This window comes from Papilio xuthus, unplaced genomic scaffold (genome assembly GCF_000836235.2).
Source record: "Papilio xuthus unplaced genomic scaffold, Pxut_1.1 DF827135.1, whole genome shotgun sequence".
Classification (NCBI taxonomy): Eukaryota; Metazoa; Arthropoda; class Insecta; order Lepidoptera; family Papilionidae; genus Papilio; species Papilio xuthus.
The window spans coordinates 1180356-1196580 of NW_013531514.1; the positions used below are offsets into that span (position 1 = coordinate 1180356).

At 33.8% G+C, this 16225-nt stretch overlaps 1 protein-coding gene and 1 non-coding gene across 2 annotated transcripts; one reads left to right on the forward strand and one right to left on the reverse strand.

Moving 5' to 3' along the window:
* Positions 1 to 2602: 2602 nt before the first annotated feature.
* On the reverse strand, positions 2603 to 16204 carry LOC106119716 (membrane-bound alkaline phosphatase). The gene is made up of 9 exons (XM_013314848.1): positions 15960 to 16204; positions 8948 to 9027; positions 8269 to 8442; positions 7603 to 7795; positions 5866 to 6026; positions 5227 to 5560; positions 4546 to 4751; positions 3638 to 3746; positions 2603 to 3337 (listed from the first exon to the last, which is right to left on the reverse strand). Exons 1-9 carry the CDS (start codon positions 16036 to 16038, stop codon positions 3147 to 3149), a joined length of 1527 nt encoding a protein of 508 aa, XP_013170302.1. The 5' UTR covers positions 16039 to 16204; the 3' UTR covers positions 2603 to 3146.
* On the forward strand, positions 5040 to 5111 carry TRNAE-UUC (transfer RNA glutamic acid (anticodon UUC)). Its single transcript has one exon. It is a non-coding gene; the product is annotated as a tRNA-Glu (tRNA).
* Positions 16205 to 16225: the final 21 nt, after the last annotated feature.

Sequence of the window (16225 nt, forward strand, 5' to 3'; positions counted from 1 at the left end):
TTTATCCGTACGTATGGAGTCGCAGATGACAGCTTGTTTATAATAAAATTAACAACTATTTCTTATTGATATGGTCAAAAAACATACAGATGGATTCAGAATCTTCTTTTTGAAGTCAATTGATAATTAAAGGTACATTTTAACCGATGACTTGGTCAAAGTTGCGAGAGCGTTCTGGATGCAGGTAACACAGGACCGGTCATCGTGGCGATCTTTGGGGTAGGCCTGTACCCAGCAGTCTGCGACTGATGGCTGAACCTTTTACGTAAAACAATTTTTAGTTTCTGTATCTTACGCAAAAACATATTGTCGTACCTGTACGTATATATTATCAGTTGAAAAACAAAGTTATATTGATTTAAGAAGTCATTTTACTAAAGCTTTAATATAATAAAATATAATTATGTTCGAAAATCTATTACAGCCATGTTTTAAAGAACGTCAGCCAATATTAAAACAGTGAATAAATTTCAAATTACGTGATTGAGATAAATTTAATGTGTAAGAGTAAGTATCTCGTACGCGAGGAGTCTCATAATTTGAGAACGTTGAAGTATAATGGCGGTACTAATTGATTCAACGCACAGTGTAATTAAGTAACAGACAGCGACAGAGATAAAATTAAAAGCAATAAAATTTGATTCGAAGATGAGCGAAAGTTTTATCTGAATATTTTGTAGAAATAAAACTAGACTAAAGACTAAACTAGACTAAACTAAAAGAGTATTTAGAGAAATTAGGTTTTAAATTGAATAGTTTATTATTTAATAGCGACATTTCTTACTGTGATTATTAAAACTTTTTTTAGACAGTGCAATATTTTTTATAATTTTTTGTTTGCGCATTGATTTGTGCACAAATTTTGAATAACAATATAAACAAGTGTTATTGCTACGTTATGTGTTTTCTATAAGGCCAGAGAAATGCACCTTTGTGGTAGTCGTATCAGTTAGAACAAAGAGTATACAAATCAACTTTAGTGTTAGCTTAAACTGACAACCAGCAAAGTCATGTGACTAATGCAGTATAGTTGAATATTTATTGTTTCATAATAGTTTTATTTCGTAAATGCTGTTCGTGTCAACTAAGAATTCGAAAATTGATCACTCTGTTGATACCTGTACAAAGTAACATACTCGTCTAACACAATTAATTTCGGGTCTGTTTGACAACGAAATCCTGAGATTCGTACTCAAGCAATATTATAGCGTTAATTTACTTACAGAAGCTTACATTATTGAAATAAATAATTCATTTATAGGTTTAAAGTTGGTTTATTAAGATAAGAGTTGTTTAAAAATAGTTGATAAATTTATAATATAACTAGCTGTCTCCCGCAACTCCGTCCGCGCGGGATTAAAAATAGATGTTGGCTGATTCTCAGACCTACTCAATATGCTCACAAAATTTCATGAGAATCAGTCAAGCCGTTTCGGAGGGGTATGGGAACGAAAATTGTGACACGAGAATTTTATATGTAAGATATAAACTTTGTACCCCTCTTTGAGAAATTTGCGCGAACGAATGGATGTGTTTGACACAATATTTTAATAAAAAAATATAATGGGTGGCAACTACGAGGAACTGCAGGTGGATTGCCGGCCATTAGAGATATGCTCTTGGAGGATTGATTGGTCGTTATCACACTAAAATTATATATGCGAATGTTTAGATGGATGGATGTTTGTTTGAAGGTATCTCTGAGACGGCTTAAGAGATCTCGATGTAATTTGGCATACATATAGAACATAATCTGGAAGAACACATAGGCTACTAATTATGTTTTAACTCCGCGCAGATGGAGTTGCGGGCAACAGCTACTATTTAAATAAAAATGCTTTAAACTATACAATTTTTATATTTATAATAATTATTTACAAAGGCGCACATTACACTATTAATTAACGTAATTAACCTTATTCAAATACGGAATAAATAAGGTAAATTCAATAATTTTTCATTGTAATTTCAAAAATAAATAATGATGAAGTGAAACAAGTTAATATTAACTTTTCCCGAACGCTTTGTTCGTAATTATGGTAAACTTAACTTAAAATAAGCATATTCCTAATCGTCGATTTCCGAGATCAAAATCTCTGTATAAAATATATTTTGTCATAGGCAATAAGTGGTATGAAGATATATCAGTGGTTACCAAACTTATTTTGTCTACTGCCCACTTTGAGAATAAATATTATTTTGCGCCCCCATATTTTCACATATTTAAAAACCACTATAACTTCAAATTAAATTAATTAATTATTGTGACCTATATATATGTATATTAACGGAGAATTCTAAACGAAACTTTTACTATAACCCGCAACTTGAGACCTGCAGCCCACAAGCGGGCGTTATTGCCCAGTTTGGGAGAGACTGTTTCATATAGTTATTTTGGGCTCAGAAATCAACGATGAGTAGGTTAATTAATTACTAATAGCCATTAATATTTACAAAAGAATTAATATGTTTTACTAAAATAAGTCATATACCTATACTAATAATACTTTGAAACTAATTTTTACATACATATTACGTGCCTACAATTAAAGGCACATAATTATATACAACCAAAAAAAAAACTGCTTATAAAAATAACTTACTGCTAATGATTTTAAACGTATTTATGTGCATTATTTGTTACTCTTCAGAATAGATTACGCTTTTTATTTTATAACATGAGTCTAGAAAAATAGTAATGAACAATAAACCTAAGAGATCGTACCTAAAACCTGTACTATCAAAATTGGTTTCATAATTAGGTTATAGAAAGTCACAATTGAATGACATACATACAAACTCATAGAAGATAGATATCTATTCAAAACAAATACCGGCAGGTCATATTGTCAACGTTACAGAAACAAAAAAAAATAACAAAACACTGCAATCTCAGAACCACTGATTTTTATAAATGTATGACCGAATGTCATCTTTTGTTTTGTTACGATTTAAAGGCGCCTGTTTATGTTACGGGACAGTTATTTTTATCATTATTAGTTCGAATCAACATCACATCAAAATCAAATAGGCACAAAATACTATGTCTTATAGCCAGTCCATTTATAGAGGGCAGTGCTTAACACTCAGAACGAAATTCAGAACTCATATAATCAGAACTTAGAACTCAAACTTGAAACCTAGACTCATAATTTACAAGAAGTGTAACCAGGTCCTATGCATGCGGCAAACGCGATCGCATGTGGTATAAAGTTTTGTTCGTAGTTCCCAGTGAAGAGATGTGACCAGGGTCCCTTCGCGAACACCGCCACGTCCTCGCCGCCGTGAGTCTCTCGAGATATCGGCACCAGAGACGGATACGTGAAGTCGGGGTTGTCTGGAAGTAAGTGATACAAGTATTTTTATGAGAAGTTAATTTAAAAGATGAAAGTATTTTATTATTGTGAAATTTTAAAAGGTCGGATTTTAAAGGAGGTAAAACACATGTTGTGGTTTCCCACATTTTCATAAATGATCCTCCGATTTGATTAATTAGACCTTTTTCGCTTGTTTTTTTCTGTTTTTCTATTTCTCTATTGTTATAAAATATTAATTTAAATTTGCTGAAACTTGTAAGCTTTAAATGCTCCTTATTTTTAGGAATATTGTAAATATTACGATTAACTTGATAACTTACTCATGTCGTCCACCATAAGATTATGTCTCTGGAATTTCTCGTGTGGCTTGTAGCCTGGTCCGTTAGCGTAGCTCAGTGTGGTGTACGGCAAATTGTCAGATGCATTCAACTACGAGAATTAAATTCCATCAATAAAAATGTTGTAAGAATCAAATAGTAAGTTAGTAACTAGAATGGAGACTGTAGATAAGTCAGATAAATCATCCTGCAAGACTGAAGAAATTACATTCCACAAACCTTAGCAAATTAGTTACTATGGTTTGTAGGTAAGTAGGGTAACTGGTGACTAGTTAACTATGGTTTGAGGATGGCATAGTAATTCTACACTAACTACTATTTGAACGACCTTTTTTTTCAGAGGCGAATGCTATATGCATACTCCACGCCCCGGGGCGGTAGTTATGTAGGATTCTCTTCCGGATGGGAAGCATACCTACTAAACCCCTCTGTTCCTCTTACGCATCATAGCGAGGCCACGGGCACGCTTGCGCTTTCGTCTACGACGAAAGGTGGTTACTATTTTAAAGACCTAATTTTTTTATGAATAATTTAAGACGATAGAATATTGGAAGTTGAAAACAGTATGAGTGTTGGAAAGAATTGATATTTCTATTGAACAAATAATTTGTTGTTCTACAATGTTATTACTATTTGAACTACAATTTCTTATATTATGTTTGTATTTTATATTTTATAATTTTTATTTGGAAATGAAGTAATATTGATTTTGTTTGTGCACTAATGTGCAATTAATTACGTAAGAAGTTTAAATTCAGGATTTTATTGTATTATACCAATATTTTACACCAAATAGTCAATACTTTAGGCAAAAGTTTGAAATCGGGTTTTATAAAGGTCTATTAATAAGCAAATTCAAAAAAAAAAAAAAGTATTTAAAAGATACATACTCTATTAGTAAATCCTAATATGTCTGTCCCTCGTTTGCTGTATCCACTATACGTCATGGTGTGACTGTGGTCTGACGTCACAATGATCAGGGTCTCCTCAGGATTCACCATCTTGATAGCGGCCTCGACAGCCTTGGCTAATTCTGCCGTCTCGTCTAACGCTTTACGCGCCTTTGTCTCATGATGTGCAGTGTCGATTCGTCCGCCTAGAGTTAAAAATTGTGCTTTTACCACAAATAATATAATTTCTTTGAACTATTTTAAGTTTTAGCAAAACGCCTGACGAAAATGTGCCAGCAAAATATTATGACGGAATAGTGTCTTTTTTAAAATGCGCAACAATATAGTTTTTACATATTTGAAATACGACCGTAACAAAAGTGTAGGAGTCGAAGAAAATATATAATTAGGTTAACATTTTAACAAAAAAGTGAAATAGGTTCATCAAAGTTAACGCTTATCATCAAAGCGTAAATTTTGATAATACAGTCAAATCCCGTATGGTCTAGTGGCTAGGATACCTGGCTTTCACCCAGGAGGCTCGGGTTCGATTCCCGGTACGGGAAATCTTTTCTCTTTTTGACTTCAATTATTCAATTACAATTGAAGCCGGGTGTTGTTTTTTATGATTTTTTTAATGAAAAACAAAAAGCTATCTCTCAGCTGACAATTTCGCCTTACCTTCAACAAAGAGGAAGAAACCATTTTTATTAGCTGACAGCATCTGTATAGCTCTTTGAGTCATTTCACTTAGTACCGGTACATCTTCAGTCGCCTCCAAATGGTAAGGTAAATGATCGCTTGCGAAAAGACCCAACACACTATCGTAAGCCCTAAAATCAAGTGTCAGTAATTGTGTCCTATTATAAATGTACTTTGGAGTTCCACCGCGCGATTTCTTATTGAGCTGCCATTCTTTAATCAAGTCCAAGCTATCGGTTCTGTATCCCGGATTGCCTTGAGAGTCTTTCAATGTACGAGACAAAAAGTTCTTTCTTCCACCACCCATTACAACCTAGAAAAAAAAATTTAAAGCTTAAGTTAATAATATTTTATAGTGTTATTGCACCAATGTTGTTACGATTGTAATATCCCTTTTACTATGCTATGACATTGGTAGGTAAAGCAACTTGTGAAACTGATATAGTTATTGTTACTAGGAGTTAGAGAACCAACTAAAAAAATTGTTAAACATTTTATCTTATTAGTAAGATGCTTTAAGTCTCATGTCATCCAAGTTTCTTTGGAGCTTACTCTTCTTTTGTCAATGCTTTCTATTCATTTGTTTTGTATGTATTTTGACTGGATATGCCAACTCACATCAATCTGGCTGCCCACTCGCCCTCTTATCAGCTGTAGTGCTATGTCCTCGCAGCGGCTGTTAGGCGGAAGGTCTGTATCCGCCTCCCATCTCCTATCAGCTGAGTGCGCGTAAGATGCAGCAGGAGTTGCGTGCGTCACTCGTGTAGTTGTTACCACACCTGAAAAGAATATTTTTTTAAATCAATAATCTTTACGAACGATCCAAAGTTTATAACATTCGTAAGAAACGGGATTCTTACCACGATTGAGGTGTCAGTCAACCCGTGATCATGGTCGAATTGTGTCGAAATATCGGTTGCTGAATTGTGGAAAGAATCCCATTTCTTACGAATATTAATATGGTAAAAACCACGAAAGTTTTCAGTTATAGATCTGAAGATAGACTTGACTAGTTTATATGATGAAGAAAACTTTTCGTTGTTGTTGAAACGACAGAACAGTTTTTTTAAGTATGATTTTATAAAGTTCAAAAATATTTTCAACCAGTTTGAGTTATACCGATAATACTTAAGTAACCGAATGAAAATAATCAGCGTAACGATTTAAATTTACTGAGTTTTAGTTAGATATTTTTCGTAAGAATCCTGTTCATTTAAATATACGGACAGGCGTGATATTTATGCTGAATTCTTTTCATTCATTTCACAGATTTGAGACAGAAGGCTTCATGACTAGAATATTAAATCTTTGAAAATCTTATCTTATATCTTTAAATGAGCAATTCTTGTATATATATAATTCTTCTGTGAGTGTGTATGTCACTGAACTTCTCTCAATCGACTGGACCGATTTTGATGAAATTTTTTGTGTGTGTTCAAGGGGATCTGGGAATGGTTTAGATTCACAATTTTGTCCGCTGGACAATGTTGTTTTAATTAATTTTTAATTTATTAGTAGTTGTTGATTCTGGAATGTTTTACATTGGATCCGACAGACGGCGCTACCATCGCACTGTCAAACTCAACTCCATATATATATTGGATATTGTCATAACATTTGAATAATAATAATTTTCATCAAAATGGTCCAAAATGTTTTAGCTTATTAAAAAAGTTTGATATTTTCAAATTAAAGACGTGTAGACAGGACAACGTCTGTCGGGTCCGTTAGTATATATATATATCTCTTTCGGAATCGGCTCCAACGATTTTCATAAAATTTAGTATGTAGGGGGTTTCGGGAGCGATAAACCGATCTAGCTAGGAATCATTTTTAGAAAATGTCATTTTATTCGTGTTTTATCGATAATCAACTTAAACATAAACTTAACTTTTTCTATGACTAAGATCGAAAAATATTATTCATATTTAATCATTTTATTAGTAATTCGTACTTAAATATAATTTCCAAAAAAACACAATTAAAAAAAAAATACCGAGCAAAGCTCGGTCATCCAGGTACTATTTCTAATAAGTTCTAGTTTTATCCATATCTAATGTGACGAAGAAGTAGAAAATAAAATATTAATTAACAATAAATCTAATGTTAAATAAGAATGAATACACTAAATACTTATTATATGTTGTTTGCAACATAAGGGATAACGGTAAAAATACAATAAAGATACTTTATGATGTTACTTTACAAGGCATTGCTTATAAATTAAAGTCCCGTATATTTACAGTTACCAATTATTTAAATACACAATTAGATTTTAAAACGAGCATCGAGTAATTTATACGAATTTTTTATAATTTTGCCAACAGATGGCGCTATTTCAATTAAAAAGCATACCAGTAGCTTTTCCTGCTTTTTGCGCCCAGTCTATCAAGCCAGTGACGGCGTGTATTCCCCCCCTCTGTCCATCGCAGTCCCCTCGCTTGACTGCAGCACTCAAGCCCACAGTCCCACTGTTGGCCTTCACGCCTGTTAGATAAGCGGTACCACTACACGCTGAGTCCGCTACATTGTGGTCCACGCAATACGTCTGCGAAAAAAATATTTCCGATTCAATTCGCACAATTAATGAAAAACTATTCAAGTTAACAAAGGCCAAGGTTTAGTAGTATTTTTTTTGGCTACCAGGCTATTTGATCCGGGTACTTAAAGCCATAACAGTTCTAAACAGCTGTTGTATAAATGTTCTCGAAAGTTACAATAGGAAACACTAGCATACAAATGTTTACTTCTAGTTTTAGTCTATTGAATAATTTTTATTTTAACAAATAAGGGCGACTTTAAAAAAATAAATAAGGCCCTTCGTAAACAAGGCAATTTAAAACTTCAAAATCAGGCAATTTCAGTTACGTCGACGATTACAGCAAGCGCAACGCAAATTTACATTGGTTTCCATGATTTACATTACCTTATGTACAAAATCACTAACTATTTCCACGAAACTCATTGCGCGCTTACATCACACTCTCATCATCATCATCATCGTCATCATCATCATCTTACCTTCGCTAAACCTGTATAAGGGAAGGCTTCAAAGCTCAACTTCAACTCCTCTCCCATATGGCCATACTTCTGCCCGAGGTAGACTCGTGTGGCGGCCAGTGTGGTGATACTCATGCCGTCACCAAGGAACAGGATTACATTCTTCGCTGTCCTCTTGTTTAACGTACTGGATACCTGAACAATAACAATAGGTTAAGAAACAATAGAAATATTAAACAGCTAAAATAACAACAGTTACGAGGATTTCAAAAGTGCCCTAAACTGTTTTAAAAAAAAGAATGTATCAAACCTTCTTAAGAATGTAGTTTTTATGTAAAATTTAGCAAATGTTTTTTACACTATTTCATTCAATCCGATGAGGGAGAGCCATAAACAAGAAACAGAACAGAAGACTATTTCATTTTTTGTAGACATTAAGTATATGGTTAGTGAAATTGTCTGTTATACCGAATTAAATAACCGCGTGGAATGATAAAAAAAACTTAGTTCCCGGCAATTTTTCGAATTTTTCTCACCTTTTAAACCTTCCCTACACCTCCACGGACATTTCAAGATAAATCTGTTCAGCCGTTTTCGAGTTTTAGCGAAACTAACGAACATCAATTGATTTATATATATATATATATATATATATATATAAATAGAAGATGATGTAATACAACTGTTGTGTTGATGTTACCTTATTTTTTAAAATCCATTGCGCCTGCATCTTCCAATGTTCCTTATTGTGTTCATCGAATGATGGTCGCGGTGCATTCTCTGTAAATAAATCTTAATACAATACCCTAGTTTTGTAAGATTAACCGTTGGTTTCCGAGACCCAAGCCCATACAATAAAAATATTGTTATCTCTATTTTGGCAATGGTAATGAGAGGGATGGCGATATGTTTTTTCCTGGGATTTTGGTCTCGGAAAACTTTAATAAATTTTTATCATAGCTAACTTTCATTATAACGTGGGAATATTAAATACATTGATGATGTTCTTGACTCATTTGAATTAAATTAACCTAAGCAAAGAAGAATCCGTAAAGTCTTTATGAACACGCAATTTACGGGTTTCTTGTTCGTGAATGTAATTAGAAAGAATAAATTACGTCGTTTTTTTTATTTAAGAACGCGAATCTTGTTCTGCGAATTGAAGGCATCACAAAGAAATAAGCTTTTTTTATCACAGTCGGGGGCAAACAAACAGCGGGAACACCGAGGTGTTCAACGACGGCCATGGACATCAGCAATACCTGAGGAACCGCAGATTCGTTGCCAGCCTTTGAGATGGCGATACGCTCGCTTCTTGAAGGACCGTAAGTCGTACCGGTTTGGAAATACTGCTGTGGACGGACCATTCCTCAACGCTGCTGTGCGAGGCAGGAAGTTTCGTGCAAACGTGCGGTTGTGGATTTATTGAAGTTTTAGAATTAGTGTAATAAGATAAATTAAATGTAATTTATATTAATATTTATTTATCAAATATAATTATTGTGAACTAGCTGGCGTCCGAGACAACTTTCGCGCGGAATTAAAAAAAAAATAATAGCCTATGATTCTTCCAGGTGTCTTCTACATCTATACCAAATTTCAGCGAGATCCATGCAGCCGTTATGGAGTTACCTTCTAACAAACATCCATCCATCCAACCAGTCGCATTTATAATATTAGTAAGATTTTTTTTATCACATTTATCTTGGGTTTTTTGTCCTTATCGGACATGTCAATCCCATTTTGCCTTTCCTTATAATTTATTAAACGAGCTGGCATAATCGTACCGTCGCTATTGAAGCCGGGTCTGACAAAATTGTAAAAATTAGACCAACATAAATAATATTAGTAAGATATCAAAACTTATTGCTCTCGGAGGCAAAATTCACGAGTACAAAATATTGTATCGATGACAGGTAAATTAGTAAACACTAAAACCGTTTAACAAGATATCGCAATAATTGATAACATATTCCATTCATCGGAATAGGACAAGGCGATCTCATTATACTTGTAGTTGAGTTTCAAAACTCTTTACGAATTACGTGACATTATGTGGAGTAGGTTTCTCTTGCCCTTGGCCTTGTTAGGGTGCACGCCACGTGTCAATGACACCTACTGCTGAAATGAGAGCCTAAGAACTTATATACATGCGAGTACTCACGAATTTAGATCCTGATATGCATTTTTACGTGTAAATTTCCTACTCACTCGATCCCTGAAACATAACTGGATATATACCAGTTTACGTTTACGTTTAGTTAGATTTTTTAAATAAAAAATATTAGCAGATTTTTTGGAAATGAACTAATATTTCTTGTACCATTCATTCCGACTAATCTCTAGTCTTGCTCTAGGACATGGTTTACGATACTAGTCGAATGGCGGGATTCGAACTTTCGACCGGATCGGATATCCCTACTCTTAACCATTAGGCTATTGACGCTTTAATTAGATATGATCGATGATTGATGATAGTTAGATATGGTCACTTTTATACCAGTTTTTTATAAACTTAAAGGTTTTTTCAGTACAAAAAATATTTATAGTAAATAAATCCGTTAGTAAAAGAATGCTAGTGACGCGATTTCTTTAGACAAAAATTTCACATACGTTTATAAAAAACTTGATAAACTCCATTGTGTACAAGTCCTAAGTTCTTCAAGCTTCACTTTACGATAGCTTGATGTTATTTATGTTTTCTTTATGTCCTTAAGGAGTATTGAATTTCTTTAATGACTTTAAAGTGACATTAAATTTAACGGGATCGCTTCTGTTAGTATCTCTGATGTGTGAATGTTGCAACGAATCTTCCATATGACATTCAGAACATATACAAAATGTAGAAATCATATCATTTGTACTGTATCCTTAACATGAAATACTTCAGGACAGTTGACGTCCGTTAGTAGGACGTTAGTCGGACGTTAGACGTCCGTTGATTGGACGTTTTTTGCCTTCAATATAAAAGTTCTGACGTTCTTACAATTAAGGAAAACATCGTGATGCATCCTGTACATATCTGGGATGAAATCTAAAGATGTATGGAGTCAATCAGCCTGTTTGACTAACCGCGGTTTTCTGAAACCAACATCTCCGTTTATAAATATTGTTATTTCTGTTTTGTATAATATAATATGATAGTATGATACGATATGTTAAGGCATAGACACCCTTTTATTTCCAGAGAGGAATGTTTTATGCATACTCCACGCATTGGAGGGACGCGGCAGTTATATGGGATTCTCTTCCTTATTGGAAGCAAACCCACTAAACCTCTCTGTTCCTCCAACGCATCGGAACGGGACCAAGGGTACGCTTTCGCTTTCGTCCGCGATACGCATAGACACCCCTAACTTAGATCCCGAGTCCCTAAGTAGGTGTATCAACATAAAAATAGTGTAATATTAATTCTAGTTTTGTTATTTAAATACTGTTACTTTATCCATACATAATTATTCCTGATTATATCATATGTGACATTATATGACAACATATATAGTGCAGGGCCAGGGCTACGCGGAAGTTTTAAATGTCACACATTACGTCGGGAAAGACCCGGAGGCGGATGCAAAATAGACTGGAAATTTTAATGAATAATACAAAATTATGGTACAACGAACAAATACGTGACTTGTGGCATGTTTGAATGTTTTATTGCAGGAGTTCCTTAAGTATTAACTTAATGACTACATTGATAGCTTAAGAAAATCAGGCGGAACATCATCATCAGCTCACTATACGTCCCCACCGAGGGGCTCAGAGCCGACCCTAAGTTTAGGGTGATTAGACAATAGTCAACCACGCTGGCCAAGTGCGTGCGACAGATATGTGCAGGTTGCATCACGATGTTTTTCCTTCACCGTAAGATGGTCGGATAAATGTACACATGAAAATCGGAAATCGAAAAACACATTGGTACATGGAGGGCTTCGAACACAGGACCTGCAGATTGCAAGTCATAGCTTGACCCCTGAGCCACCGACGCTCTCAGGCCGAACATACCAATATTTTATAGATATAGCTTGTTAATAGGAATACAACAATAGCAACATAAAACACGCCAGTAATGCAGAGCGGTAGGCAAAAACTTTATATAGCGTTGTCAGAACACACCACTCTCGCTTCTTTTAGATTAATGCATCTTGGTATACATGCACGTCGGTTTCTGGTGCTTTATACCGCACTTGTTGAGCAAAAATCTTTTTCTTGAGTAAAAAAACACGAAGATAGAAGGAGAGATGAAAGTCTCCGACTTAGATTCTGAAAAAGTTGCGACAGGATCATGACCAAATCAGTAATATCTGTCTATCCCTTTCAGAAATTAAATTATTATATATTTATTTCTAGATTTAATAAATTATGTAACTCTATGTCACGATTCACGGATAAAAATAAAATCGAGTGTTGCGACTGTAACGTTATCAAAGAACGCGTCAGAGTTACGGGTCGCAGTTTATGGAGCCCTGCATGATACAGCGAAGTACGACCTTGTCTCTCAGATGTTTACATTACACTCATTTATGAGTAATACAGTCTTAAAATAACATAAATTAATTAAGTATGAGGGATTTGAATACTTTTTAATTCTGTTACATTTGCTTTTGAACAATAAAAGATAAATTACTAATATTATAATACCAAATGTTAAAGGTTAAGCAAAATCTTTATCTAGATAGACATAAATTATAAGGGGTAATTGTTAGCAATTACCCCTTTTAATTTATGTCTATCTAGCTGTCTCCCGCGACTGTCCGCGCAGTATTAAAAAAAACATATGCTACCAGGGGTACTTCCAGACTATGTTCTACATCTATGCCAAAATTCAGCGTGGTCTATACAGCCGTTCTGGAGTTACCTTCAAGCAAACATACATTCGCATTTTTAATGTTAGTAAGATGTACTAGAAATGACACGGTAACAGAATAAAGTTAGGAGCCGTTAAACACGTGATGTTTGTTTAAAAACCTAACCCCGCGCCCAGTTTTGTGATATGTAGTGACCTTTCCAGCCTTGCTTGATTAAAACTATTTGTATCAAAAATGAAATAAAAATCTATATTTTAAAGATAGAGATTCTACGGCTGGTGTCACTAACAAAATGTGAAATCGGAAATTAAATGAAATCTGCCAAGCAAAATCTTCTAAATTGTTTGCTAAGAGACATACTGACTTTAAATTTAGTGAGAACTCTGTACTAATGGTATAATTAATCAACTATTATCTGTCTCTGAGTACGGCAGTACCAAAACTTACGAGTAAGTTTGTTTAACTTTTATTCTGTAAACTATAACTGATTAGACATCTCTCACTGTATATTGACCTTAGTTATCGATATGGACTATGTTACGTATATACGCGTTACTAGGAGATACCGGTTATCAGATTTGAACCGTTCACTTGGTGTCGCTTCCTCGTTTATAATCTAAACAACTTTGTCCTTTACAATGTGCTTCGATATCCGTAATTTATTGAGAAGCAATGCAAAGACGACAGATACATATTTTTTTGCTATTTATGGAATTTTTGAACATTTCTCATTCATTAAATTTTGTAGCAGGTTAACTATATCACATGCTTTTTCTATATATAAAGTAAAAAATCCTAATTCACACTTTAATATAATGCACAACACTTTTTTTTATCCCACAGTTTATTATTGTTTATACGCATTACGTATATTAAATAATTCGGATTATGACGGCAAATTTAAGAGCGCATTTTCATTAGTCGAAACTCAATCGATGTCTTGCTCATGTCATAGCGCTTGCATGCGAGAACCTTTTTCATAGCCAGTTAGGCGATAGTCCTTACCTTTTCCTTTCCGCGCATCGTACCAATGATATGAGTCCCTCGCACGACACTTCCTTCACGTATCGACCGATCATTTTGTTTAGTCGTTAGACCGTATACGGGGACTCGTCACGTGGTGTCTAACCGATGTATCGACTAATGAAAATGCACCCTTAGACCTACTTCCGTTCTACGAATAAACGTATTTTTGTTTCCTATTCAAAGCAAGACACAAAGGTCAACATGTGATACATTTCTTGACAGTGAACAGCTTGACAATTTACTGTCAATTGTCAATGTCTATGAGCTAATTGATTCTTTTATGTTATAACGATGCACAATTGACAGTGTAGGGAGAGCCCGTTGTCTTGTACCGGGATTATTTTACAATAGTTTAAAGGGGACTGTATACAATGGAACCGGGAAGAAATCTTTTATGTTTCTTAAAGTGAAGTTGGCACCTTTTCATTTCTACTTAATAAATGTTTGAATAGTAATTTTACTAACATCTTACTAACATCCAACTAATATTATAAATACGAATGTTTAGATGGAAAGATGTTTGTTTGAAGGTATCTCCAGAACGGCTGCATGGATTTAGCTGAAATATGACGTTGATGTAGAGTATAGTCTGGAAGAACACAAAGGCTACTTACGGTTTTATTGATTCCGCGCAGTTCCGCTAGTTCGGTTATAAGTATTCTTAAGAGAAGAAACAAATAGACTACAGAGGAGTAAGTTAGTCAGTTTAGTTTTCTAAAGATTCCCGCATACAATATTTATAAATTAATTTAACCGGTGTCGCATTAAATCAAAAGAAATCGTCTCAAATTAATATGAGAACAAAATCAATTCTGGGAACATATTCGTTAGTAACTGCTTAACCAAATAATACATCGAATTGACATTTCTCATAACATCAGGTAAGATTACGGAGATTAATTTTATTAACTTTTTTTTTGTTAAAGAACGTAATTTATTGTCATCCAATACTTTTGTTGACAGACCTTCAAAGTTCTATAGTTAAAAAGTAGTATAAAAAAGACGCTACCGACATGGCTTTTTGTTCTTTTTTCAAAAGGCTGACAAGGAAGCTATAAATCAGATTTTGTTTATTTAGAAAAAAAACCTTCCCTATGAAGCTGCATCTAATATGCTTAGTCTTCAATGGCTACAGAAAGTCACAGTGTGACAAAATACATATAAATACACACACAAACAACGAAACTCTCGGAAAACAATCTGACAAAATAAAAAAATCCTATGTAATTAAAAAAACAAAACAAATAATGCAGGCTCGTAAAATCTACTGTTATGTTGACTTAGGATAGAACTTTTGTTAGAGCGAGAGAGAAAACTTCTGTTTTAAACACTGGTCTTCAATGTGAAAATGATAAAACACTAAACTCTCTTAACTAATCTCCACTTCACCAGGTGGGATCGTGGTCAAGCGTTAGCTTATAAAACGTAAAGAAAAAAAAACTAAATTCTAAAAATGTTGGTCTAGAGAGTCATAAGATTCTAGATTTTTTTAAAACGTTTTTTTTTTGTAAATTATCTTAACAGCCTTGTTATATTATAAATAACGTTACCTAAGTATCGTTGTTAATATTTTATTTAACTACCTTCTTTATTTCATAAAAATTAGGTTTGTTTTGAATAAACAATAGAAATGTAAGTACAATAACTTTCAAAGTCGAATACGAAGGTTAATTAAGTAATCGTTAACTTAAATACACAATTGTTATTCCAAAAATGTTATGTAAAATATTGCTTCAGAATAAAGCAACAAAAATTTATTAATTTTTGCAGTCATCTGAAAATTGGCGCGAATTAATCTTGTGTACATTTTTTACATAAGTATACAAACATTTATATTTATTTAATCCACAGATAAAATAAATTTTTAAAAATACTCACGGTTTTCCTGATGCAAACTTCTTGACCATACACACAAAAAAAACACTGGCACAAAATACAATCCCTTCAAATTCCTCATGTTTATTTAAAAAAAAACACGGAATAATTGATAAATATAAAATGTTTAACTAAAATTTAATTTTATTTACATTTATGCACAATTTTTAATTGATTTAAATGTACATTAAATAAAATAAATGTAATTATCGAGCACTACCACAGCAACGTTCGCCATTATACTAGCGGGAGAGATCTTAAAGAGACAG